This window comes from Procambarus clarkii, chromosome 66, assembly GCF_040958095.1.
Source record: "Procambarus clarkii isolate CNS0578487 chromosome 66, FALCON_Pclarkii_2.0, whole genome shotgun sequence".
Taxonomy (NCBI): Eukaryota; Metazoa; Arthropoda; class Malacostraca; order Decapoda; family Cambaridae; genus Procambarus; species Procambarus clarkii.
This window is the reverse complement of record NC_091215.1, coordinates 25,887,399-25,904,796: the sequence shown is the minus strand read 5'-3', so window position 1 is coordinate 25,904,796 and position 17,398 is coordinate 25,887,399. Positions and strand designations below refer to the sequence as shown.

Genomic DNA, 17,398 nt, shown 5'->3' with positions numbered 1-17,398 from the left:
CCGCTGCTGCTGTGTTACTGTTGCTGCTGTCTGCCGCTGCTGCTGTGTTACTGTTGCTGCCGTCTGCTGTCGTGTTACTGTTGCTGCCGTGTTACTGTTGTTGCCGTCTGCCGCTGCTGCTGTGTTACTGTTGCTGCTGTCTGCCGCTGCTGCTGTGTTACTGTTGCTGCCGTCTGCAGTCGTGTTACTGTTGTTGCCGTCTGCCGCTGCTGCTGTGTTACTGTTGCTGCTGTCTGCCGCTGCTGCTGTGTTATTGTTGCTGCTGTCTGCCGCTGCTGCTGTGTTACTGTTGCTGCTGTCTGCCGCTGCTGCTGTGTTACTGTTGTTGCCGTCTGCCGCTGCTGCTGTGTTACTGTTGTTGCTGTCTGCCGCTGCTGCTGTGTTACTGTTGCTGCTGTCTGCCGCTGCTGCTGTGTTACTGTTGCTGCTGTCTGCCGCTGCTGCTGTGTTACTGTTGTTGCCGTCTGCCGCTGCTGTCGTGTTACTGTTGCTGCTGTCTGCCGCTGCTGCTGTGTTACTGTTGTTGCCGTCTGCCGCTGCTGTCGTGTTACTGTTGCTGCTGTCTGCCGCTGCTGCTGTGTTACTGTTGTTGCCGTCTGCCGCTGCTGTCGTGTTACTGTTGCTGCTGTCTGCCGCTGCTGCTGTGTTACTGTTGCTGCTGTCTGCCGCTGCTGCTGTGTTATTGTTGCTGCTGTCTGCCGCTGCTGCTGTGTTATTGTTGTTGCCGTCTGCCGCTGCTGCTGTGTTACTGTTGCTGCCGTCTGCCGCTGCTGCTGTGTTACTGTTGCTGCCGTCTGCCGCTGCTGCTGTGTTACTGTTGTTGCCGTCTGCCGCTGCTGCTGTGTTACTGTTGCTGCCGTCTGCCGCTGCTGCTGTGTTACTGTTGCTGCTGTCTGCCGCTGCTGCTGTGTTACTGTTGCTGCCGTCTGCTGTCGTGTTACTGTTGCTGCCGTGTTACTGTTGTTGCCGTCTGCCGCTGCTGCTGTGTTACTGTTGTTGCCGTCTGCCGCTGCGTTACTGTTGCTGCCGTCTGCCGCTGCTGCTGTGTTACTGTTGCTGCTGTCTGCCGCTGCTGCTGTGTTACTGTTGCTGCCGTCTGCCGCTGCTGCTGTGTTATTGTTGATGCTGTCTGCCGCCGCTGCTGTGTTACTGTTGCTGCCGTCTGCTGTCGTGTTACTGTTGCTGCCGTGTTACTGTTGTTGCCGTCTGCCGCTGCTGCTGTGTTACTGTTGCTGCCGTCTGCCGCCGCTGCTGTGTTACTGTTGCTGCCGCCGCTGCTGTCTGCTGTCTGCTGCAGCTTCAGCTACTGGGGTACCAACAATGAGACAAGTGCCATTGTGCTTCGACAACTTTTAATTATGAATGCAATAGTTAATTATGAAATGTCAAATATCAATGGAGAAATGTATAAAGAATTAAAAAAACGAGAAGTCGGCTGCTGTTGTTTCCATCTAAAAAAGAGGGCGAATTTACAATGAATAATTCGTTTTTTTAATTGCGTGTGGTGTAGAATTCATGTGGTTATGCTTTTATTTTTTTGTACCCCCTTTATTGGTGATGGAAAGGGCAGTAGGTGTGTGTGTTTTACTGTAGGTGACGTAACTGATGCTATTGTGTGTGGACTGATGCGTCCTCGGGTAATGACACCATTGGAATTGTCAACACCAGTGGTCCCAGTGGTGCTGGTCCCGACCACCAGCCGCACCAGTGGTCCCGACCACTACCACTAGCCGCACCAGTGGTGCTGGTCCCGACCACCAGCAGAATACAATTCCTGGCGACATACAATCGTTCCAAGGTATGGTTGCTGGTACAGCAATTGCCTATTGGTTGGCGCAGTGGTTGTCGTTACGCGGGTCTGTTATGTTGAAGGTAATGCTGGAGGGGTGACCGCGCGGACAGCCTTGTTCTTGGGGATAGTAACGAGCTTTCTGTTCCCCCTCTTGTCCCCAGATATGGTGTGCCATCCGTCTCCTGAGTCAGGGAGGTGGAGGGCACAGGTGAGGGAGGGGGAGAGGATTGGAGGTATATCGTAGATAATCTGGCGCTATAAGCGAATCACATTTGGACAAGGAGCAACTTTTTAGCTTGAGTCTTTTGTAGTTTTGTGAGAGGGGAGCCGTCCCCTCTTCTCCAGCCTCGTCCGGCTCTTGGAGTTAAAAGCCCGGCCAGCCCGCCCTCTTACCTCCAACCACTCCACCTTAATATTTGTGCACGCGCCTCTCGCTACAATTTCTTAAATAAAATTTAATTTATATAAAGACGGCATACTGTGTTCATAGCAACCGAGGCCTGGCAAGTTTACCTTTTTTCAATTTCGAGAGTTGTTTTTCTTTGCAGCCTGACTGTCTTTGCCAATCCCCTGAAGGGCTTCACTATGCCGTGGTGAGGGGGGCTCACATATGATGCCCTGGGGCCGGTAGGGGTCACGGGAGACATCTCCCGTCACGCAGGGTGCAGTCGCACCTCCACAGATCTCCAGTATCATCTATTGATACTGGTGATGGCTCAAAAAAGCCACCACTTACGGGCTATTCATGCCCGTACCACCTTTTGGGTGGCTTAAACTTCACCGGTAAGGGTTGCCTCACCCCCTCCCTTTCCGTTCCCGGCGCTGTACATGCCAAGAGACAACGTAAGGTACCTGTTGGGGTCATTGAACCAGGCGCCAGCGGGGTAATCGGGCGAGCGGCCGCGCTCTGCGGTAGGTTTGGGTGTCCGGCAGGAGTACGGGGCAGAGCGACCTTTGCACTGGTGTTAGGGAGTGTTCCATGGACCGCTCTGTTGAAGAGGGAGCACTGTTTCACACGCCGCATTCTTTCATGAACTTGCCCGGCGGCATTCGCAAGTTGGGGTTCTCAGCCAGGCTGTAGGCATAGAGCCTGGCTAAGCATGCATACAGGCTGTACGTTGTGATGTATTGGCATTCCGAGTGGTATTTGGCGCCTTTTTTCGCCTTTCCTCCGCAACACAGATTGATCTACATAGTCTGCCCAGATTGGCACCTTTTGCCAATCAGTTCTTTTATGTTGTTCCTGATCGGCAGCAGCCGGCAGACCTAGGTAGCCATTACAATCTGGCTGATCAGGTACATCCTGTAGTAATTGGTCTAGATTTCTCTCATGACCTCAACCATTGTTTCAGCGATATTTCTCACATTTACTCGTAGAAGGTTGAACTGTGTTGTTGGTGTGTGACGCTGACAGTTACACTCCTCACTGGGATTATCCTGAGCTCCCTACCGTCTCTCTCACTCTCCAAGACTCCAAGAAGTTATTTTGTTTTACACACGAGGGAGAGGCATCTTAGAGGCGTCCATTCTCTCTCTCTCTCTCTCTCTCTCTCTCTCTCTCTCTCTCTCTCTCTCTCTCTCTCTCTCTCTCTCTCTCTCTCTAATGGTTATTAACATTTCATGGGGTATTGACCGTCACAGATGTGGTGATCAGCTTGTCACTATAATCCTCTCACCACCACTACTGCCACAGTACTCCAGTACGCCAGACTGGATCACTCGGACCAGCAAGTACAATGTGAGGACCATGCATAGACGCGAAGGTTGGTGTGGAGTTGAGAGGTTGCGGGCCACTTATCTCTTCCGCAGGGAGTGCGTAGCGTATTTCTAACGGGGATGACCTCGTATCACACCTTTTCCGGAGGGAGTGCGTAGACAGCATATCTGTGTGTGGTTGTTGAGCACAGGAAACACATGTGTGGAGGGAGGAGGGGTGCAGGTAGCCAGCCCATCCTCCTGACCATAGTATATATATATATATATATATATATATATATATATATATATATATATATATATATATATATATATATATATATATAATATTATATTATATATATACCGACGTGGAACGAAATTAGAAAGTCGAAATCTGAAGTGTTGAGGTGGGCAAACCGGGAAACAATTTTTTACTTGTGTTGCTTTGACAAACTAAATCTAACCTAACCTTCCTAGTTTCGCTCCCATCACAGTCGACGTGATAATAGTCCAGGATGGGCCGAAACATCGTCGTCTCCTCATTTTCTGGTGTGTGGTTTAGTCTTCCTAGGTCTAATACTGCCCGAAACGCTGCGCGTACTAGTGGCTTTACAAGAATGTAATTACTATGCTATGTATCCTCACAATCCCAATGTACCTTCTTATATATATATATATATATATATATATATATATATATATATATATATATATATATATCATGGTTACAATTAATGTTTTAATGTATGGATATGTGAAAACAACTTGCGAGTTGTTTGTGATGTGTGTATATGTATGTATTAACACGCTGTACTGAACGGGGTGAGAATAGCTTGAGCTACCTCATCCCTTTGTGTGTATTTTACCTCAATAAACTTATTTCAATTTCAACTTGCTAGCGACGTGTAAGGGCGGCGAGGAAGAGAGCCGGGAGTGTGTGTCGTCCGTCGCCTCTTGCTTCATGCTTAATGGTTTATTTGAAAGACCATTTGCGGGATGATACAACTTCATGCACTTTGCTTTAGAGTGTGTTGTACCTAGTTTTACTTACGGAGGAAGTCAAACTCTGTTGGGTTCTGTCCTATCATACCACTGGTGAGTTATTCGAGGAGCTGTGAACCCTAAGTGGTATATCGTACCTTCAGGCAAAGCACCATGAGAATGGCACCCAATCTGGCACTTGGCGCAACGGAAAGGGCTCCAGTAATGAGAAATTTTAACGCTTATTGAGACATAGTAGCAGGAGACATGACGTTGGTGACAGGAAGGCAGAAAGATAGCGAGTCAAGGATAGAGAAGTAAGGAGGGAGAGGGGGGGGTACTAGTCTTAATCAGTCCCTGAAACGCTATATTTATAGAAAGCGTTGTACGTTGTGATGCCAGTTAAGACTGCGGCGTGTTGTGTATTTATGTTAGGTGTGTGGCGGAGGGAGAGCCGACGGCCACGCGCTCACGCACCAGTTTTCCCGCCAACAGTCGGCAAGTGCGTGTCTCCCTGTGCTCGCGTAATGCTTGCCGGGTCACCCTCTAGGTGATGAACGGGAGACATCTCCCGTCACGCAGGGTGCAGTTGCACCTCCACAGATCTCCAGTATCAGCTCTTGATACTGGCAATGGGTCCAAAGGGCCACCACTTACGGGCTATTCATGCCCGTGCCACCTTTTGGGTGGCTTAATCTTCATCAAATCAATCTAGTGGATGAGTACCACTTGTTTCTTGTGTCCCCTTTGTATATTGTTTATTGTGATAGCTTATTCTCTGTAACAAGGCCATTGCCTCCAAAGGATACCTGATCAACCAGGCTGTGACTCATACGTCAGGCTGCGAGCAGCCGCGTCTAACAGCCTGGTTGATCAGTCCAGCAACCAGGAGGCCTGGTCGACGACCGGGCCGCGGGGACACTAAGCCCCGGAAGCACCTCAAGGTAGCCTCAAGGTAGGTTGCCTCAGGACCCTAAACAATATTCTCACCACTCTATGACTCGTCTATTCTTCTAGCCGGTATCTATCCATGTCTCCTTCAAGTTCAAGTAAGTTTATCGAGACAAAAAAAAAATACATCTCAAAGGGATAGAGTAGCTTAGTCTATTTCTACCCCCCCCCCATGTCTCCTAATATTCATGAAACCGATCACGCCTTGTATATTGACTTCTATTCCCCGCGCCTGACAGCTGGGTGGACAGCGCTTCGGATTCATTGTCGAGAGGTTCCGGGTTCGATGCCAGGTGGAGGCGGAGACAAATGGGCAAAATGTTTTTTTTTTACCCTGATTCCCCTGTTACCTAGCAGTAAATAGGTACCTGGGAGTTAGACAGCTGCTACGGGCTGCTTCCTGGGGGGTGGAGTCCTGGTCGAGGACCGGGCCGCGGGGACACTAAGCTCCGAAATCATCTCAAGATAACCCCCTTGAACATTTTTTTTATATCGCTGTCACACGTCGACCAGGAGGCCTGGTCGACGACCGGGCCGCGGGGACACTAAGCCCCGGTAGCACCTCAAGGTAGGTAGCCACATCTCTACTCTGGCATTCCTCAAGAGTGGCGAGGTCCAGCTCCTTCAGCGACACTTCCTGATGGAAGTCCCGTGACTAACCTGCTCTTCTACTTTGTCTTTAGTTTTCTTGAGTCTGGAGGTTGACCTGTATGATCCAGGGTCAAAGATCATGTGAAAAATACGCTTAAAAGTTTTTTTTATTTTTGTTGTCTCCCTCGGGTATGTGAAAGTTATTATACCTTTGTCAGTTTTGGGTTGCCACTGATGCTGTCTCCGGTGCTAGGCTGGGGTAGTATGTACAGCCAGGCCTTCGGCTTCCTGTCTTCAGAGGGGCATCTTCCTGTCGACTGGACATTCGACAGTGTCGATTCCTACTGCTTGAGGGAAAGGCAGAACTAAAGTGTGACAGTGGGAGGAAGAACTAGGGTGAGACAGCCACAGTGGGAGGGAGAGAGACAGCCACAGTGGGAGGGAGAGAGAGACAGCCACAGTGGGAGGGAGAGAGAGACAGCCACAGTGGGAGGGAGAGAGAGACAGCCACAGTGGGAGGGAGAGAGAGACAGCCACAGTGGGAGGGAGAGAGAGACAGCCACAGTGGGAGGGGGAAGAGCCAGGGTGAGAGAGACAAGTGAGGAGAGTGACGGAGTTGATGACACTAGAGTATAGTGAGGACTCTGGAACAATAGCCAGTCTCCGTCTGGCCTGGCGATGACCAGGTACTGGAGGTGGTATAGGATAGCACGCGTAAGTGGAACAGGAGTGGGGGACGTATAAGTGGAACAGGAGTGGGGGACGTATAAGTGGAACAGGAGTGGGGGACGTATAAGTGGAACAGGAGTGGGGGACGTATAAGTGGAACAGGAGTGGGGGACGTATAAGTGGAACAGGAGTGGGGGACGTATAAGTGGAACAGGAGTGGGGGACGTATAAGTGGAACAGGAGTGGGGGACGTATAAGTGGAACAGGAGTGGGGGACGTATAAGTGGAACAGGAGTGGGGGACGTATAAGTGGAACAGGAGTGGGGGACGTATAAGTGGAACAGGAGTGGGGGACGTATAAGTGGAACAGGAGGGCCAGAAATAGAAATAGGAGGACGGCAAAGAACAGGACGGGATGGCGAAGATTAACATGGAATCTTGGGGTGGAATCTTTTCCATTAACATGGAAAGGTAGAGAGAGGAAGTGAAATAGGTCAGCGCGTCGATATTGAACACTTGCATCATGTAGAAGGCGCGCGCGTGCACGCGTACTTGCCTGTCTGCCCGAGCCAGACGCTCTCTCCTCAGTCCCTCCTCTTCCTCCTCTTCCTCCCACTTAAAACGTTACATTTGTTTACGGACTCGACCCATTCCGCTAAAATTGCGACGTATTAGTAACCATTAAAACACCGAAGTTTTGACGATTTTTATAAATCGGCCTCGATAGGTTAGGCGGGTTGTTTGGGTTGGTGCGTGTTGACAAAGCTCTAGGGAGGGGGGAGGGGGGGGGGGCTCGAAGTGCTAGGTGCTCTGGTCCTAGCAGAAGACAAAGTTTCTAGGGGGCCGTATTTCTTGGCATTTTTGTGTTGTCTGTACTCGCCTCGGCTTTGCATTAATTCTGTTTGCAGAGTCGTGCAGAGTCCGTTTGACTCTGCATCACCCAGCAGTAATTAGGAACTTGGTTGTTAGTCGACTGTTGTTGGTCGCTTTCTGAGGAATGGTCAAATTCACTCACTGTGATGGTCAAATGGTCAAGACAGTCCGTTTGACTCTGCATGCAGAGTCAAACTTCAACTCTTCGCTTTTGTGGATAGAGTTTGCCTCTGTTGCCTCTCTGGTATATTCCATTTTCCACTACAACTGCGTTGAGGGATTATTTGATCTTATCTCCATGGGTTTACACGGCCCCCCCCCCCCCGGAGTTCCGCACATGTCCTCGTGTTTGTAAATTATTAATTGTAAACATTTCCCTCGATTACACCGTGTTTATGAAATGATTTGTGGTTCTCTCTCTCTCTCTCTCTCTCTCTCTCTCTCTCTCTCTCTCTCTCTGTCTCTCTCTCTCTCTCTGTCTCTCTCTCTCTCTCTGTCTCTCTCTCTCTCTCTCTCTCTCTGTCTCTCTCTCTCTCTCTGTCTCTCTCTCTCTCTCTGTCTCTCTCTCTCTCTCTGTCTCTCTCTCTCTCTCTCTCTCTCTGTCTCTCTCTCTCTCTCTGTCTCTCTCTCTCTCTCTGTCTCTCTCTCTCTCTCTGTCTCTCTCTCTCTCTCTCTCTCTCTCTCTCTCTCTCTCTCTCTCTCTCTCTCTCTCTCTCTCTCTCTCTCTCTCTCTCTCTCTCTCTCTCTCTCTCATTCTGCCTCTCTCGCGCGGGTATACGTGTGTGTGTAAGTCTCCCCCCTCCCCCCATTTCCCCCTGCCATACAGGTAGGGTAATGGGTTGTATGGGGTGACTCTTTAGCGACCTGACTGGGCCCTCTCACCATCCGCCAACTCGCTCGCCAGACTGACTGACTGACTTGACTGACTGACTTGACTGACTGACTTGACTGACTGACTTGACTGACTGGAGCTCGATATTGGCGCGGTCTTGCCGCCTCGAGTCGGTTTCATTGACTAGATCTTGTGCACTTGACGCTCCACTTGAATGACTGGTTCTACTGTTCCACTGCAAGTTGAAACTCTAGCCGCTGCTCCCGTCTCTTTCACCCACCCGTCCCACCTCCCATCCCACCCCCCACCCGTCCCACCTTATACCCCCGCATGCCAGGTTCATAAGTTGAATTGATCATACTATTGGAGTCTTTGTTTTTTTGCTAAATGACTTCTATTGTTACCCTGAGGTGACGACCTGCTTCTCTCTTACACTTGGCTGCTTCTTCCTCTCACCTAAGTGTGTGTGTGTGTGTGTGTGTGTGTGTGTGTGTGTGTGTGTGTGTGTGTGTGTGTGTGTGTTGAGCGAGGCCTGGCAACTTGAAGAGCCTGTACGTGTTGTTTATAATTGTCTGTTATACTGATATGCATTATTTATTAAATTAACTTCATTGAATTCATTTGAATAACTAAAACGGAATTAATTTACGCGCCTCTCAGGGACAATCATCAACCCGTCTCCAGCGGACAGGTCGTCTCACCCGGGCTTGGTGATCCAGTCATTGCCTGGCCGACGAGGCTACCTGGCCGACGAGGCTGCCTCGCCGACGAGGCTACCTGGCCGACGAGGCTACCTGGCCGACGAGGCTACCTGGCCGACGAGGCTACCTGGCCGACGAGGCTACCTGGCCGACGAGGCTACCTGGCCGACGAGGCTACCTGGCCGACGAGGCTACCTGGCCGGCGAGGCTACCTGGCCGGCGAGGCTACCTGGCCGGCGAGGCTACCTGGCCGGCGAGGCTACCTGGCCGACGAGGCTACCTGGCCGACGAGGCTACCTGGCCGACGAGGCTACCTGGCCGACGAGGCTACCTGGCCGGCGAGGCTACCTGGCCGGCGAGGCTACCTGGCCGACGAGGCTACCTGGCCGACGAGGCTACCTGGCCGACGAGGCTACCTGGCCGACGAGGCTACCTGGCCGACGAGGCTACCTGGCCGACGAGGCTATCTAGCCGGCAAGGCTGCCTAGCCGGCGAGGGTAGGTGTAACAGAGAATGGAGTCTGTGACGACAGACAATTCGTAATGCGGGGGGACATCAGAAGCATACAGAAACAGGCGCACCTGAGCGCATAAACCAGCCTGGCAACCATTTAAATCTGCGCATGTGAGCAGATCCTCTTTTATAATGTGGGTGCGCTGACGTCACTCAAGAGGGTCAAACGACGCTGCTTACAAATTATACCGTCGTCGTCGTGACCCAAATGATGATACGCGCCGGTGACGCCAGGAGTAGAGAATGGCCGGGGATGCTGTGTGGACTTGGACCTGACGTGGTTGGTACCTGACGGAGGTCACTTGGAAATTATGAAGACAGCCATGCTCAGGTGACGTCGCTAGTCATGATGTATGTACAGTCATGAGTCATGAGATGTACAGTCATGAGTCATGAGATGTACAGTCATGAGTCATGAGAGATACAGTCATGAGTCATGAGATGTACAGTCATGAGATATACAGTCACGCTGTTGGTGTATGGAGGGCCGTGAGCCCAACCCGTTCTGTTGAATAATACATCTTAAGCTTTTTAACGTATAATTTCCATAATGGCAGAAACTGATGTTACTAAACACAGTGGCGGCTCGTGATACTGACATGATGTTCTGTTTTCTATTGGTGGATCCTCGGGGAGGTTAGGCACGGGCTGTTTAGTACAAGAGTTTAGTGGGGGTTGGGAAGTCTCTGGAGAACAACGGGGCGATGAGACAGGCACAGTGTAGCTAGGGACCAGGATGTCATCCCCCCCCCCCCACCCGTGGCTGGTCGTTACCCAGACTACTGGCAGCTTTGTGGTTATGTTTAAGTGTTGCTGGTCACTAGTTATCACTTTAAACTTTTATCAACATTTTGCACTTTATATATATATATATATAATTGTGTGTGTGTGTGTGTGTGTGTGTGTGTGTGAGAGACAGTGTCAGACCACGGAGGAAGAACTGAAACAGGAATTTCCTTAAGTACTTTCGTGTTTAATAATACATCTTCAGAAGGGTGATGTATTACCCCTTCTGAAGATGTCTTATTAAATACGAAAGTACTCGGGGAAATTCCTGTTTCAATTCTTCCTCCGTGGTCTGACAGTCACATTTTTCATCACGTGTTAACTTTCGTGATATATATATATTAGTATATTTTGGTAGCAGTCTTTCCTGTAGACATATATTATTAAATATGACCGAAAAAGTAAGATTAATAATTCTAACACGAATTTTCTCGATCTTTCTTACATTTCTTTTCACTGTTGGTGGTAATTCAAAGATCAATTCTCCAAAATTCATTTTTATTTCTAGTCTGACGCGACACTTGAGCGCGTTTCGTAAAACTTATTACATTTTCAAAGACTTTAGTTTACAAACACACAACTGAAACTGAATAGAGCTTACACATTTTCGAGTTTATATCTACATTTGGGTGAGGTGGATGAGGTGAAAACAAACTTTCAACAATGGGTATTAAATTCAAACACAAGACAGAACACGAAACAATGGGTATTGAATGGAAGTAATTGTAGAAAGCCTATTGGTCCATATTTCTTGATGCTTCTATATTGGAGCGGAGTCTTGAAGTGGGTAGAATATAGTTGTGCATTAATTGGCTGTTGATTGCTGGTGTTGACTTCTTGATGTGTAGTGCCTCGCAGACGTCAAGCCGTCTGCTATCGCTGTATCTATCGATGATTTCTGTGTTGTTTGCTAAGATTTCTCTGGTGATGGTTTGTTTGTGGGAAGAGATTATATGTTCCTTAATGGAGCCCTGTTGCTTGTGCATCGTTAAACGCCCGGAAAGAGATGTTGTTGTCTTGCCTATATATTGGGTTTTTTGAGGCTTACAGTCCCCAAGAGGGCATTTGAAGGCATAGACGACGTTAGTCTCTTTTAAAGCGTTCTGCTTTGTGTCTGGAGAGTTTCTCATGAGTAGGCTGGCCGTTTTTCTGGTTTTATAGTATATATATATATATATATATTATATATATAATTATTAGTCAATAACATCATTAAAAGAAGCCTTGCCTCTGCTCAGTGTCCAGTGGAGAGAGAGCCCCGCAACCTACTGAACCGTGACTTAGCTTTGCCGGCCGACCAGACGGAATCACACTGCGTCCGTGGAAGGGTGGCAGACAGTTGGCATGGGACTATACTTGCGTATCCACCCTGGCAACCACATACATCAACCTCTCTGCCGGCACAGCAGGAGCCGCGGCGACACACACAGAAAGAGACAAGTCAGCCAAGTACAAGGAATTAGATCATTGGTACAACTTCGTTCCAATAGGGTCTGAGACCCTAGGCCCATGGGGAGAAAGTGCAAGAAGGTTTCTTAAGGATCTTGGTTCCAAGCTCATTGACACCACAAGAGACCCTAGAGCAGCAAGTTTTCTCTTTCAGCGCCTCGGTGTCGCGATCCAGAGGGGGAATGCCCGCTGCATCCTCGGTTCCTGCCCGGCGTCGGAGGAGTTCGAGGAAATCTACAGCCTCTAGGAAGCGAACTTTTTCTTGTGTCCTCTTAATGTTTATTTTTTGTATAAAATCAGATATATAACTTTATAACCTTGCATAATAAAGTGTACACCATAAAAGGGGGGGGGGGGGGTAGGAGAAGCGAACACTCTTACGTATTCAGAGTTAAATGGCAAGTTTTTCCCTGAATGCTCTGTGTTCCCTTCTCTGAGGCTATGGGTCCCTATAATTGCACCAGTGGTGGTATCCCCTTTATATATATATATATATATATATATATATATATATATATATATATATATATATATATATATATATATATATATAATTAATCAATATCTCTTGGTCAAATTAATAGGTGTAGGTTGTATTGGTTAATGTTGAGTATTTTTATGGTTCATTATGCTGAAGTGTGTTGAGGTATTATATGTTGATGTGACTGGTGAAGGGAGGAGCCAGAAGCCGTATGATACCCCCTTGCATGTGTGTGTGTGTGTGTGTGTGTGTGTGTGTGAGGAAATAACCTGAATATTGACTATAATTATCAACCAGCACGAGCAACTAGGCGTTTAAACATGGCGTAAGACTTGCCACACCCATACCTTCATAACGCCAGAGATCAGGTCTGTGTGGCCCGACCTCCATCCATACTTTCTCCTTCCTCATAGCCCCTCCCTCCATCTCCCTCCCTCCATCTCCCTCCCTCCTTCCCCTCCCTCCTACTCCTGGATGTCTTCTGCAAAGGGCTGTTATATATATATATATATATATATATATATATATATATATATATATATATATATATAAATGTGACAAAGGGCGAGATGAATGATTCTAGCGCGAATCTTTATTTTTCTTGCGTTTTTCTTCACTTGAGAAGGATGTTGAAAAATGAACTCTCCGAACATCTGGTTTACGGTTTCATTTGGCCTGACGCTAAGAGTTGCGTCTCGTTAACTCTTGTTAACATTATCAAAGGGCAGAGTTGGAATGGTTGTAAAGATTAATTGATGAAGATTTTACGGGCTATTCGTGCCCGTGCCACCTTTTGGGTGGCTTAAGCTTTATTAATCAATCGATGAAGACTATGCCACTCAAGAAATGGCACGGGCATGAATAGCCCGCAAGGTTACAAAGTTGTAGTTGTTGTTTCAGATTTAGCTACTCGGAACAAGTTCCAAGTAGCACGGGTTATGGTGAGCCCGTAACTTACCTGGCACAGGAGTGGGGCTAGTAGCACGGGCTATGGTGAGCCCGTGGTGGACTTACCTGGCACAGGAGCGGTGCTGAAACGTTACAAAATTTTCTGCTGCCGGTTATATAGCTGGGGATGAGGTGAAGGTCAAGGACCACACTAATGGGCCAATAGGTCCATTGCATTATACCAATCTCTTTGGTAAAATCATGTTCCCATGATGACTGTGACGATGATGGCATACTATCATGACCAAATAAATTGAGAAAAATCAATGATAAAAAATAAGGTTTCTCTCGTTATTGACAATAATTTGTCAAATTTTTTTACCTGTAGAATTCCTCATTATTATATACCTTCAAGTTGTGTATGACTATAGTCAATAAATCCAATCATATATATTAGTACTTAATCTGTTTAGATCAGATTTATTTGTGCGCGTTTTCTCTTTTTTCTTTTTTTAATGATTTAATTAAGATTGAATATCAATTTACGGGAAAGGTGAGTTCTTCTAAATAGCTGCCTCGCGAGACACAAGGTCTGAGACCGCACAACAGCATCTGACTACAGCACTTGAAAACAAATCCTGTCAGTTTGTTTCATAGAAAAATTCACATAGTATATATAAATGTATTAGTATTTAATATAAATGTAATTCACATAAATATATATAAATTGGTTCACGAGCTCAATAGACTCGTGAACCTGTACTCCGGTTGAGAGGCAGGACCAAAGAACCGAAGCTCAACCCACCCATCAGCACAACTAGGTGAACACAAGCTGGCAGGAAGGTATATTGACGTTGTAGCCGAGAAGGTGGCAGACCCGTGGACAGTCAAGATTGGATATAAATACAAGACCAGAGACGTCTTGGCTAATGTCTACACGTGAATAAGAATAAGGAAAGGATGGAGGATGATCTGCGATGGGCTTTAAGACTGTGTAGAGGCAGCCCGCATGACCTTCCTCTCTCCCACACCAGGCACTCCCAGCTTTGGCCCAATACGAGCACACCAGCCACAAAATAAATGCCTATTTAAATCCCACTTTGGCCTGGACACTGGCGTCTACATTCCTTCGAGGACGTGGGAACCTGCCTGGTTGCTGCCACCACCACCAGGGGGGGGTATAATAAGTGCTTAATATTTCCGGTAAAGATACCCCCTGTGCATTGGTAAAGATATCCCCTGTGCATTGGTAAAGATATCCCCTGTGCATTGGTAAAGATACCCCCCTGTGCATTGGTAAAGATACCCCCTGTGCATTGGTAAAGATATCCCCTGTGCATTGGTAAAGATACCTCCCGTGCATTGGTAAAGATACCTCCCGTGCATTGGTAAAGATACCCCTGTGCATTGGTAAAGATACCCCTGTGCATTGGTAAAGATACCCCTGTGCATTGGTAAAGATACCCCCTGTGCATTGGTAAAGATACCTCCCGTGCATTGGTAAAGATACCCCCTGTGCATTGGTAAAGATACCCCCTGTATATTGGTAAAGATACCCCCCCCTGTGCATTGGTAAAGATACCCCCCCTGTGCATTGGTAAAGATACCCCCCCCCTGTGCATTGGTAAAGATACCCCCCCCTGTGCATTGGTAAAGATACCCCCCCCCCTGTGCATTGGTAAAGATACCCCCTGTGCATTGGTAAAGATACCCCCCTGTGCATTGGTAAAGATACCCCCCTGTGCATTGGTAAAGATACCCCCTGTGCATTGGTAAAGATACCCCATGTGCATTGGTAAAGATACCCCCTGTGCATTGGTAAAGATACCCCCCCGTGTACATTGGTAAAGATACCCCCCGTGTACATTGGTAAAGATACCCCCCGTGTACATTGGTAAAGATACCCCCCGTGTACATTGGTAAAGATACCCCCCGTGTACATTGGTAAAGATACCCCCAGTGTACATTGGTAAAGATACCCCCCGTGTACATTGGTAAAGATACCCCCCCCCCTGTGCATTGGTAAAGATACCCCCCCCTGTGCATTGGTAAAGATACCCCCCTGTGCATTGGTAAAGATACCCCCCCCTGTGCATTGGTAAAGATACCCCCCCCTGTGCATTGGTAAAGATACCCCCCCCTGTGCATTGGTAAAGATACCCCCCCCTGTGCATTGGTAAAGATACCCCCCCCCTGTGCATTGGTAAAGATACCCCCCCCTGTGCATTGGTAAAGATACCCCCCCCTGTGCATTGGTAAAGATACCCTCTGTGCATGTTCCATCTGTATTGAAAATTTTGTCCAAATAGGTTTTCCGACAAAGTATTTCGAGAACGTCTTATCGTATAGCATCTTTAGCTTCTTAAAATTGAGCAAAAGAGTACGTGGGTGCTGCCATAATTTAGCAGAATGGTTTATTTGCTTGGGAAATGTTGTCGTTTAATTTATGATAGTTTGTGCAAGATATATTGAGTTTCATTGTACCGGGCTGTGGTGGGTGCGTGGCCCTGCGGGCCGCTCCAAGCAACAGCCTGGTGGACCAAACTCTCACAAGTCGAGCCTGGCCTCGGGCCGGGCTTGGGGAGTAGAAGAACTCCCAGAACCCCATCAACCAGGTATCAACCAGGTACCGAGTTGAAAGCAGCAAGACTTGTGCGTGTGTGACTTTAAAACTAAGGTTTTTCTCCTTGGGGGAAGCGGCCTGTAGTGACAATTTATGTCAAATTCTGTATCTGTAGAATACTTCTCATTACAGTCACACACAACCTGTAACGTTTGTAAGAGTTATGGTGACTTAAGCTGACTTAAGTTATTGGGTATTGTAAGATAATGCTATCTCTTGTTTTGGTCTAGTTGTATTGTACATGCTGCTGTGGCGGTGTGTCCACTCGAAGGATGAGTGGCGCTGCCCAGTAAACTAGCCGCTCGGGGAAAAAAAAACTTAAAATACCTTAACCTAAGCAAGGAAAGCGTGTGTAGGGAAGCGTCGCCCTCCACCATGTTGGTGCTGTGGTATTCCTGGTGTTCACCGGGTTTCTCCTCACACTTCTGGTCACGAGCGTATTTCCACACTGGCTGAAGCACGCAATGAGCCTCATTGACAGTCCTTCCTGTGCCATAGCAGGTATTATCTTGCAATTGGGATGCCATTATATGAAGAGAATGTTCTTATTTGTAGGATTGTAGACCTTTTGCCTGTGGCCGACCTACCCTTTTGAGGGTGTAACTGCCCGACTGAGGTGGTGGTGGTTTCTTACCCCAGTCGTGGTACACCCGGGTGCCGAGTTACTCGTAGCAATGAAGGAACGGTTTTGAGTCGTCTCATCTGGCACAGGTGTCTTCGTTTGTGAGTTGAGCAGGTGAGGGTGCTAACCACTGCGTCACAAGCTCTCTTGCAATATGGCGATGACCCTCTTACTAATGGTGGTACTGCCACTGGTGCTGCCTGGGGCCAAAACCCTCTCTCAAACATAACGGAATCAGTACGCCTATTGGCCCATGCCAGGCAGTGGCTATTCGCCCAACCGCTCCCATTCATGCACAAGACTACACGAGGAAAGAACTGGAGAAGACAAGATGGCGACATACAAAATATTCTGAGACAAGCAAGTGGACAAGAACCGGTTAAGTATAGGCGTGAGAAGAACCAAGAGGACCCAAGCAGCACAGACTAGTCTGCGCACCAGTGGCGGAGTCAAAGGATTGGAAATGATTTCTAGCCTACACAAATAAGGTTGTTGTTTTTAGATTTAGCTAGTGGGAACACAGGTTGCAAGCAGCACGGGCTATGGTGAGCCCGTCGTACTCACCTGGCACAGGAGATGTGCCACCACAAATAGGGAGTTGACAACCATACTCGCATGCGCCAACCTGTCAGACTGGGCATGGTATTCCTTCAGTGAGTCAGACATGAGACCTCACTGTAGTCTCTCTCTCTCTCTCTCTCTCTCTCTCTCTCTCTCTCTCTCTCTCTCTCTCTCTCTCTCTCTCTCTCTCTCTCTCTCTCTCTCTCTCTCTCTCAAGTAGGGTAAGGCTGAAAGGGAAGGGAAGGGAAAGAAGCTTGAATAAGAGTATCCTGAGGGTGGGATGGATTTTGAAGTACAGAAACAAATTGTATCTTAATGCATGAGGAAATTATTATTGTGGACAAGAAGATCACATTAACTTCATGCATCAACGACAAACTCGGTAAG

The 17,398-nt window shown here is 48.0% G+C and overlaps 1 protein-coding gene across 1 annotated transcript; it reads right to left on the bottom strand.

Moving 5' to 3' along the window:
* Positions 1 to 74: 74 nt before the first annotated feature.
* Positions 75 to 17,059, bottom strand: LOC138355288 (uncharacterized). Its single transcript, XM_069310159.1, has 8 exons — positions 17,015 to 17,059; positions 16,463 to 16,650; positions 13,332 to 13,500; positions 8,438 to 8,622; positions 6,083 to 6,128; positions 968 to 1,303; positions 387 to 929; positions 75 to 245 (listed from the first exon to the last, which is right to left on the bottom strand). Exons 1-8 carry the CDS (start codon positions 17,057 to 17,059, stop codon positions 75 to 77), a joined length of 1,683 nt encoding a protein of 560 aa, XP_069166260.1.
* Between the last annotated feature and the right edge of the window lie 339 nt (positions 17,060 to 17,398).

What these genes read in the sequence shown, in the direction of transcription:
- LOC138355288 (XM_069310159.1), bottom strand. Translation starts at nt 17,059, where the DNA reads ATGGTTGTCAACTCCCTATTTGTGGTGGCACATCTCCTGTGCCAG. An exon ending in CAGCACCGCTCCTGTGCCAG is followed by an intron (nt 8,623 to 13,331) that starts GTAAGTCCACCA and finishes TTCAACTTGCAG; the next exon opens with TGGAACAGTAGAACCAGTCA. An exon ending in GGCGAGCGAGTTGGCGGATG is followed by an intron (nt 6,129 to 8,437) that starts GTGAGAGGGCCC and finishes TGGATCATACAG; the next exon opens with GTCAACCTCCAGACTCAAGA.